Source organism: Leiobunum rupestre, chromosome 1 (assembly GCF_980474605.1).
Source record: "Leiobunum rupestre chromosome 1, qqLeiRupe1.1.hap1, whole genome shotgun sequence".
Classification (NCBI taxonomy): domain Eukaryota; kingdom Metazoa; phylum Arthropoda; class Arachnida; order Opiliones; family Sclerosomatidae; genus Leiobunum; species Leiobunum rupestre.
In genome coordinates, this window is record NC_143384.1 from 20,459,754 (window position 1) to 20,470,457 (window position 10,704).

Here is a 10,704-nt window from a genome sequence, read left to right on the forward strand (position 1 = left end):
ATTGGTTCTTAAAAATTACGTTTTTCGACGCGATTAACGCTGCTGCGAGGACGCAAAAAATTAGACCCCCTCCTTCCCCCCCCCCCTTAGCGTGACTGGGTTATGGCCTCAACGTGTCCGTCGCTACTCTCGACATATTCATTCTCCCTGAGTATAAATAAATACATTCTTGCCATAACTAAAGGTTTTTATCGAAATTATAGTCAGTGAGACCCACAGTTATTATTATTACGCAGCGTATTAATGGGGAAAGTCACGAACGCCTTCTCATTGAAAGACTATAAGCTATTATTACACTCAAACAAAAGCGTTTTAAGGGGTGGTAACAGAATCTACATAAAAAACTAGATTATTTAATCAAGACGTCCAGAGAAAATAGCATTATATAAAACGCGACCTCGAGAACAACACACTACACAAAGCAAAAAAAATATTCCTCATTTTGGGGGAATTTTAATCCTAAAACTAACGAGATTCAGTTTAGTTTATTTTCAGTTTTGAACGGCGTCGGATCACAGACCATCGAAGAAGTAAAACCTGCTCAACATGAAGGGCATAGTGTGGCTATGCTTGATCTTTCTGATCTTCCTGATCATCACCACTTTGGTGGACAGCGCTGAAGAGGAGGGTGGCGGAGATGGTGGTGGTCCCCCCGCGGAGGGGGACGGAGGAGGCTCGCAGGGTGGAAAGAAGGAAGGTGAGGGCGGAAAGAAGGAAGGTGAGGGCGGCGGTGGAAAAAAGGGAAAAAAAGGAGGTGAGAATTGTACCTTTTAAATTAACATACGCGTTTCTTTTCAACCAAGGTGTACTTTTGCGCGTGATTCCATACCAGAGTGACTGAGGTTAAGGGGGAAGAATACAGTAAAAGCCTCTTTTTCGTTCAAGCTGAACGTTTCTGTTTTAACAATTACATAATTGAATTATATTTTTCTTATTAGGCTGAACTTTTCTCAAGTGCTTAAAATAATTCTGATAATTCTAATATTAATAGTTAACAAGATATAAGGTCCTAACTAAAGGGTAGTTTGGGCGCTTGCCCAACTTGTTTAGCTCCGGGGGTCCGAATTAAAACGTAATAACTTAATTACTTTTAAATTTAAAATTGTAAAAAATATTTTAGGCACTAAACAAGAGGCTGTTCTACACTTAAATATTAATTTTATAAGATAAAATACCAATTTAAAAGAGTTCAGCTTGAAATAGCGCGAAAGTAGACAATGACCACTGTAGTCTTCCCCCTTAACGGTAATAGTGAGTGTAGGGAGCTCTTGGCTCGCGTGGCATGAAGGGCTTGCCACCACCCTCCTACGCATTGTAATCCGGCCACCTGAATTAAATGGCATTATAAATCGCTAGATGACTTAGGCCTAAGGTGGTGCCTTGAATATTAGCCTAGCTGATTATTATTATTATTATTATTATTATACATAGTGTTTCAAAAGGTTATGCAAAACTTTTAAGGAGTTGTAGGGGGTGAGTTGAGAAGTATGCCTGTTTTTTCCCATTTTCCTACGATAAGTTTAGAGCGCCAGAGAGCTTTAAAGTGTGGCCTACTAGCCCCTGGAAGTAGGCTGCAACGAGCGCAAAACCAAGCAGCAGGGACTTTAAATACTGTTTAAGTTTACTTTTTTACCCTTGTCACCTCGATTTGTTTACAAAGTCCTTTTGTACCTATCACACGAGCCCAAACCCTAATGTTCGCGTTTCCCTGCTGCTTGGTTTTGCGCTTGTTGCAGCCTACTTCCAGGGGCTAGTAGGCCACACTTGGAAGCTCTCTGGCGCTCTTTTAACTCTTCGTAGGAAATTGGGGAAAAAACAGGTATACTTCTCAACTCACCCCCTACAACTCCTTCAAAGTTTTGAAACACCCTTTATAGGGCTGGTTAAAATAATGGAAAATTTTCACCTTTACGGCAGCAACAAGCGTTCCCTTTTAACCAGGTAGTTTTTTTTTGACGTATTAAGGCTTGGCAAAAAAACGACGTTCTGTAACTTCTGTTTACAGGTGAAAAGTTTCCATTTTTTCCACAAGCACTATATAAACAACACCTTGTGGGTCCTGGCTCTCGGAAATATTACTTCTTGGCGATTTCCTTGGAGGATGATTTGTTTAAGCGCCTTTGAACTTACAACCTTTGGGTAGTACAATGGTAGTGGCATTGGGACGGTAACCCGAGGTGATAATATTTTTCTCAGTCACTCTGGTATGGAATCATGCTCAGAAGTATTCCTTGGTTTAAAAGAAATTTCTATAATTGTATTAATCCTGCGCAATTAAAATGTAAACATGTATAAATAATAATAATAATAATAATCCGCTAGGCTAATCACCCATAGTGCTCGGAATTGTTTATTCATTTTCCACAAAATTTCCGATTTATTTAACAAAAGTTGGTAAAAAGAATAAAATTTTAACTTGTTTAATTATGTTTTTTTACGCAACCAAGCATTTATTTGAATTAAAATGGTATTTATTTAAATAATTGTTTGTCTTGTTTAAATAATAGGCTTTTCCAGTTTCAATTATTTAAACATTTTACAATTATTATTTAAATATTGGTTATTTAAATAAATATTATTTAAATATCGCCGAACTTATTTTATCCATGGATAAAAGTTAATCGAACGCCGACCTCTAATCACCCAAGGCACCACCTTAGGCCTAAGTCATCAAGCGACTTTTAAAGCCATGAATTCAGGTGGCCGGGTTACAACGCGTAGGAGGGTGGTGGCAAGCCTTTCATGCCACGCGAGCCAACAGCTCCCTACACTCACTATTGCCGTTAACCTCAACAAGATTTATCGTCTCATTAATAAACGTTTCATTCAACGAATAAATTCAGGTGATAATTCTGTTTAGAACAGTTGTATCATAAGTATATAATCTCTTTCTTACGAGAATTGTGTACATCTAGAATTAAACGTGTAGTTTTCAAATTAACCCCTAAATTTTTCAACTTCAAAATAATGTATAAAATGTAAATAAACAGACTAAGGCACCTATTTTGAAAAATCGAAATATTTCATAAGTTCATGTTTAAAGCGACTTACATTTGCAATATATGGAAATAAATACTTATTTCTAGGATATATGCGATCTACTTCTGGTTCTAGTCAATATTGATTATGATTCGCCGAATAAACTTGTAGAGGTTAACGGTAATAGTTTTTGTAGGGAGCGGTTGGCTCGCGTGGCATGAAGGGCTGGCCACCACCCTCCTACGCATTGTAACCCGGCCACCTGAAATAATGGCTTTAAAAGTCGTTTGTGCTAGGGTATTAGCCTAGCTGATTATTATTATTATTACCTTTGATATATTTAATTCAATTCGACGAATAAATAAACAAAGTATTCAAAAGCTTAAAGGGAGTAGAACCCCTCTTGTTTGGTAGGGTGCGCTTAGCCTATACCGAGTAGTTTCCACAAACCTTCCTAGCGAGGGGCGGCAAGCCCCCAATTCCGAAAAAGGTTATGCACCCTAACTAAACTAACTCCTTTCCACCCCTCGTTAGGAAGGCTTGTGGAAGCTACTCGGTATACTCTAAGCGCACCCTACCTAACAAGAGGGGTTATACTCCCTTTAAGTTCCTGGCACTGAGAAAAATCATTTCATATTTCTAATATTTTTATTGTTTTATTTTATGGAAACACCTATTGTTTGAAAAAATTAATAAAATAAAAAATAATATAAAATAAAGTACAATAAAATACAATAAAATACAATAAAATACAATAAAATACAATAAAATATAATATAATATAATATAATATAATAAAATACAATAAAATACAATAAAATAAAATATAATATAATGTAATATAATATAATAAAATACAATAAAATACAATAAAATAAAATATAATATAATGTAATATAATATAATAAAATACAATAAAATACAATAAAGTATAATAAAATACAATAACAGACAATAAAATTCAATAAAATAAAATAAAATAAAATAAAATAAAATAAAACCAAATAAAATAAAATAAAACCAAATAAAATAAAATAAAACCAAATAAAATAAAATAAAACCAAATAAAAATAAATGAGACTTTTATTAATTATAAATAAGCTTGTAATGATGGAATAATTTTCAGGCGGCAAGAAAAAGAAGGGTAAGAAGAAGGGAGGTGGCAAGAAAGGTGGCAAGAAAGGCGGCGGTAAGAAGAAAGAAGGCGGAGGCGATGGTGGCGGCGAGAAGAAAGAAGAAGGTGGCGGAGGTGGCGGCGAGAAGAAAGAAGAGGGAGGTGGAGGTGGAGCCGAATAGACGCATTTAGCGTTCATTGGCACCGGACGAATGAATAAATTAACTTGTTTCAAGTAACTTAGGAAAATAAATGATAATTTATTCTAATTTATTTTGTGTGACTTAATCAAGATATGATAATAAATATTAGTACGAGTTTCCATCTCTGTCTACGTTTCGTAGGATAACAAAATTCAAAATATTGGTCTTTTCTGTCACTTTTCCTTTAAGAATTTCTTTCACTATTGCTTTAAGAATTTCCTTCACCACTCCTTTAAGAATTTCTTTCACTATTCAATTAAGAATTTCCTTCACCACTCCTTTAAGAATTTCTTTCACTATTCAATTAAGAATTTCCTTCACCACTCCTTTAAGAATTTCTTTCACTATTATTTTAAGAATTTCTTTCACTATTCCTTTAAGAATTTCTTTCACTATTATTTTAAGAATTTCTTTCACTATTCAATTAAGAATTTCCTTCACCACTCCTTTAAGAATTTCTTTCACTATTATTTTAAGAATTTCTTTCACTATTCCTTTAAGAATTTCTTTCACTATTCAATTAAGAATTTCCTTCACCACTCCTTTAAGAATTTCTTTCACTATTCAATTAAGAATTTCCTTCACCACTCCTTTAAGAATTTATTTCACTATTTCTTTAAAAATTTCCTTCACCACTCCTTTAAGAATTTCTTTCACTATTATTTTAAGAATTTCTTTCACTATTGCTTTAAGAATTTCCTTCACCACTCCTTTAAGAATTTCTTTCACTATTCAATTAAGAAATTCCTTCACCACTCCTTTAAGAATTTCTTTCACTATTATTTTAAGAATTTCTTTCACTATTGCTTTAAGAATTTCCTTCACCACTCCTTTAAGAATTTCTTTCACTATTCAATTAAGAAATTCCTTCACCACTCCTTTAAGAATTTCTTTCACTATTATTTTAAGAATTTCTTTCACTATTGCTTTAAGAATTTCCTTCACCACTCCTTTAAGAATTTCTTTCACTATTCAATTAAGAAATTCCTTCACCACTCCTTTAAGAATTTCTTTCACTATTATTTTAAGAATTTCTTTCACTATTCAATTAAGAATTTCCTTCACCACTCCTTTAAGAATTTCTTTCACTATTCAATTAAGAATTTCCTTCACCACTCCTTTAAGAATTTCTTTCACTATTATTTTAAGAATTTCTTTCACTATTCCTTTAAGAATTTCTTTCACTATTATTTTAAGAATTTCTTTCACTATTCAATTAAGAATTTCCTTCACCACTCCTTTAAGAATTTCTTTCACTATTATTTTAAGAATTTCTTTCACTATTCCTTTAAGAATTTCTTTCACTATTCAATTAAGAATTTCCTTCACCACTCCTTTAAGAATTTCTTTCACTATTCAATTAAGAATTTCCTTCACCACTCCTTTAAGAATTTATTTCACTATTTCTTTAAAAATTTCCTTCACCACTCCTTTAAGAATTTCTTTCACTATTATTTTAAGAATTTCTTTCACTATTCAATTAAGAAATTCCTTCACCACTATTTAAGAATTTCTTTCACTATTATTTTAAGAATTTCTTTCACTATTCAATTAAGAATTTCCTTCACCACTCCTTTAAGAATTTCTTTCACTATTATTTTAAGAATTTCTTTCACTATTCAATTAAGAAATTCCTTCACCACTCCTTTAAGAATTTCTTTCACTATTATTTTAAGAATTTCTTTCACTATTCAATTAAGAATTTCCTTCACCACTCCTTTAAGAATTTCTTTCACTATTCAATTAAGAATTTCCTTCACCACTCCTTTAAGAATTTCTTTCACTATTATTTTAAGAATTTCTTTCACTATTCCTTTAAGAATTTCTTTCACTATTATTTTAAGAATTTCTTTCACTATTCAATTAAGAATTTCCTTCACCACTCCTTTAAGAATTTCTTTCACTATTATTTTAAGAATTTCTTTCACTATTCCTTTAAGAATTTCTTTCACTATTCAATTAAGAATTTCCTTCACCACTCCTTTAAGAATTTCTTTCACTATTCAATTAAGAATTTCCTTCACCACTCCTTTAAGAATTTATTTCACTATTTCTTTAAAAATTTCCTTCACCACTCCTTTAAGAATTTCTTTCACTATTATTTTAAGAATTTCTTTCACTATTGCTTTAAGAATTTCCTTCACCACTCCTTTAAGAATTTCTTTCACTATTCAATTAAGAAATTCCTTCACCACTCCTTTAAGAATTTCTTTCACTATTATTTTAAGAATTTCTTTCACTATTGCTTTAAGAATTTCCTTCACCACTCCTTTAAGAATTTCTTTCACTATTCAATTAAGAAATTCCTTCACCACTCCTTTAAGAATTTCTTTCACTATTATTTTAAGAATTTCTTTCACTATTGCTTTAAGAATTTCCTTCACCACTCCTTTAAGAATTTCTTTCACTATTCAATTAAGAAATTCCTTCACCACTCCTTTAAGAATTTCTTTCACTATTATTTTAAGAATTTCTTTCACTATTGCTTTAAGAATTTCCTTCACCACTCCTTTAAGAATTTCTTTCACTATTCAATTAAGAAATTCCTTCACCACTCCTTTAAGAATTTCTTTCACTATTATTTTAAGAATTTCTTTCACTATTGCTTTAAGAATTTCCTTCACCACTCCTTTAAGAATTTCTTTCACTATTCAATTAAGAAATTCCTTCACCACTCCTTTAAGAATTTCTTACACTATTATTTTAAGAATTTCTTTCACTATTCCTTTAAGAATTTATTTCACTATTTCTTTAAAAATTTCCTTCACCACTCCTTTAAGAATTTCTTTCACTATTATTTTAAGAATTTCTTTCACTATTGCTTTAAGAATTTCCTTCACCACTCCTTTAAGAATTTCTTTCACTATTCAATTAAGAAATTCCTTCACCACTCCTTTAAGAATTTCTTTCACTATTCCTTTAAGAATTTATTTCACTATTTCTTTAAAAATTTCCTTCACCACTCCTTTAAGAATTTCTTACACTATTATTTTAAGAATTTCTTTCACTATTCCTTTAAGAATTTATTTCACTATTTCTTTAAAAATTTCCTTCACCACTCCTTTAAGAATTTCTTTCACTATTATTTTAAGAATTTCTTTCACTATTGCTTTAAGAATTTCCTTCACCACTCCTTTAAGAATTTCTTTCACTATTCAATTAAGAAATTCCTTCACCACTCCTTTAAGAATTTCTTTCACTATTATTTTAAGAATTTCTTTCACTATTGCTTTAAGAATTTCCTTCACCACTCCTTTAAGAATTTCTTTCACTATTCAATTAAGAAATTCCTTCACCACTCCTTTAAGAATTTCTTTCACTATTATTTTAAGAATTTCTTTCACTATTGCTTTAAGAATTTCCTTCACCACTCCTTTAAGAATTTCTTTCACTATTCAATTAAGAAATTCCTTCACCACTCCTTTAAGAATTTCTTTCACTATTATTTTAAGAATTTCTTTCACTATTGCTTTAAGAATTTCCTTCACCACTCCTTTAAGAATTTCTTTCACTATTCAATTAAGAAATTCCTTCACCACTCCTTTAAGAATTTCTTTCACTATTATTTTAAGAATTTCTTTCACTATTGCTTTAAGAATTTCCTTCACCACTCCTTTAAGAATTTCTTTCACTATTCAATTAAGAAATTCCTTCACCACTCCTTTAAGAATTTCTTACACTATTATTTTAAGAATTTCTTTCACTATTCCTTTAAGAATTTATTTCACTATTCAATTAAGAATTTCCTTCACCACTCCTTTAAGAATTTCTTTCACTATTCAATTAAGAAATTCCTTCACCACTCCTTTAAGAATTTCTTTCACTATTATTTTAAGAATTTCTTTCACTATTGCTTTAAGAATTTCCTTCACCACTCCTTTAAGAATTTCTTTCACTATTCAATTAAGAAATTCCTTCACCACTCCTTTAAGAATTTCTTACACTATTATTTTAAGAATTTCTTTCACTATTCCTTTAAGAATTTCTTTCACTATTCAATTAAGAATTTCCTTCACCACTCCTTTAAGAATTTCTTTCACTATTCAATTAAGAAATTCCTTCACCACTCCTTTAAGAATTTCTTTCACTATTATTTTAAGAATTTCTTTCACTATTGCTTTAAGAATTTCCTTCACCACTCCTTTAAGAATTTCTTTCACTATTCAATTAAGAAATTCCTTCACCACTCCTTTAAGAATTTCTTTCACTATTATTTTAAGAATTTCTTTCACTATTGCTTTAAGAATTTCCTTCACCACTCCTTTAAGAATTTCTTTCACTATTCAATTAAGAAATTCCTTCACCACTCCTTTAAGAATTTCTTACACTATTATTTTAAGAATTTCTTTCACTATTATTTTAAGAATTTCTTTCACTATTGCTTTAAGAATTTCCTTCACCACTCCTTTAAGAATTTCTTTCACTATTCAATTAAGAAATTCCTTCACCACTCCTTTAAGAATTTCTTACACTATTATTTTAAGAATTTCTTTCACTATTCCTTTAAGAATTTCTTTCACTATTCAATTAAGAATTTCCTTCACCACTCCTTTAAGAATTTCTTTCACTATTCAATTAAGAAATTCCTTCACCACTCCTTTAAGAATTTCTTTCACTATTATTTTAAGAATTTCTTTCACTATTGCTTTAAGAATTTCCTTCACCACTCCTTTAAGAATTTCTTTCACTATTCAATTAAGAAATTCCTTCACCACTCCTTTAAGAATTTCTTTCACTATTATTTTAAGAATTTCTTTCACTATTCCTTTAAGAATTTATTTCACTATTTCTTTAAAAATTTCCTTCACCACTCCTTTAAGAATTTCTTTCACTATTATTTTAAGAATTTCTTTCACTATTGCTTTAAGAATTTCCTTCACCACTCCTTTAAGAATTTCTTTCACTATTCAATTAAGAAATTCCTTCACCACTCCTTTAAGAATTTCTTTCACTATTATTTTAAGAATTTCTTTCACTATTGCTTTAAGAATTTCCTTCACCACTCCTTTAAGAATTTCTTTCACTATTCAATTAAGAAATTCCTTCACCACTCCTTTAAGAATTTCTTTCACTATTATTTTAAGAATTTCTTTCACTATTGCTTTAAGAATTTCCTTCACCACTCCTTTAAGAATTTCTTTCACTATTCAATTAAGAAATTCCTTCACCACTCCTTTAAGAATTTCTTTCACTATTATTTTAAGAATTTCTTTCACTATTGCTTTAAGAATTTCCTTCACCACTCCTTTAAGAATTTCTTTCACTATTCAATTAAGAAATTCCTTCACCACTCCTTTAAGAATTTCTTTCACTATTATTTTAAGAATTTCTTTCACTATTGCTTTAAGAATTTCCTTCACCACTCCTTTAAGAATTTCTTTCACTATTCAATTAAGAAATTCCTTCACCACTCCTTTAAGAATTTCTTACACTATTATTTTAAGAATTTCTTTCACTATTCCTTTAAGAATTTATTTCACTATTTCTTTAAAAATTTCCTTCACCACTCCTTTAAGAATTTAAAAAAAAAGAAATTTTAAATAAAATCCCAAAATACCTTATTAAATTCATTTAAATAAACCAAATTTAAAATAAAAACGCATGGAGAATCCCTTAAAAAAATTGGAATTTAAAATAAAACCCCAAAATCCGCGTGAAAAATCCTTAAAATAACCTGAAATTTAATACTGACTAGTGGCGTTCGATTACATATAATTAAATCACATAAGGGGAGGGGGGGTTAAAAAGGTCCTGACCCCTCACCTTTTCTTCTGAATGTGTTATAAATGTTAATTTGGTCTACAAGCCCCTTTAAAGGTGTTCCAACCACATCGCCCAAAGTCTCAAAGATGTGCCAACACTAATCTGGGGCAAAGAGCTAAACGCGGTAAACTTTACCGTTTTCGAAACTCCAATAAACGCGTAGTCTTGTACAATTAGCTTTACCTCGCGCAGACTGTTTATTCTACTCGTTCCAGCTTCACGTTTTCTATCCTCTCTAGTCTCTTTTAAAATATTTCCACAACAGCCTATTTACCATCAACAATAAAATAAAATGAAAACCTCAATTAAACGGTTGATGATTTTGACGGAAAAGTTCACTTAATAAATTCGCGCTTCAAAGGGGTCGACTTTCCCTTTTCAATGAAAATTTTAAATTTCCCCCAAAAAAAGTTACAAGTTTCCTTAACAAAGGTAACGGTCACCTATTGTCAAAATAATCGCTTAAAAATGAACAAGAATAAATGCATTATCTACTTAGAGAGCATGATCCAAATCCCCCGTCATGCCCGAAAAGTAAGCGCCTCCCCCTTTAAGCCAATCAAATCAGCTCGGTACCTCATTGGTTCCCCGCAACTGACGTCTTCCAACGCGACTGAAGCGCAAGCGGGTGACGTGTTTCCTTCC

The 10,704-nt window shown here is 31.1% G+C and overlaps 1 protein-coding gene across 1 annotated transcript; it reads left to right on the top strand.

Moving 5' to 3' along the window:
• The first annotated feature begins 514 nt into the window (after positions 1 to 514).
• On the top strand, positions 515 to 4,275 carry LOC149961293 (uncharacterized). The gene is made up of 2 exons (XM_090160588.1): positions 515 to 754; positions 4,106 to 4,275. Exons 1-2 carry the CDS (start codon positions 547 to 549, stop codon positions 4,273 to 4,275), a joined length of 378 nt encoding a protein of 125 aa, XP_090016714.1. The 5' UTR covers positions 515 to 546.
• The last annotated feature ends 6,429 nt before the right edge of the window (positions 4,276 to 10,704 follow it).

What these genes read in the sequence shown, in the direction of transcription:
- LOC149961293 (XM_090160588.1), top strand. Translation starts at nt 547, where the DNA reads ATGAAGGGCATAGTGTGGCTATGCTTGATCTTTCTGATCTTCCTGATC. An exon ending in AAAAAAGGGAAAAAAAGGAG is followed by an intron (nt 755 to 4,105) that starts GTGAGAATTGTA and finishes AATAATTTTCAG; the next exon opens with GCGGCAAGAAAAAGAAGGGT.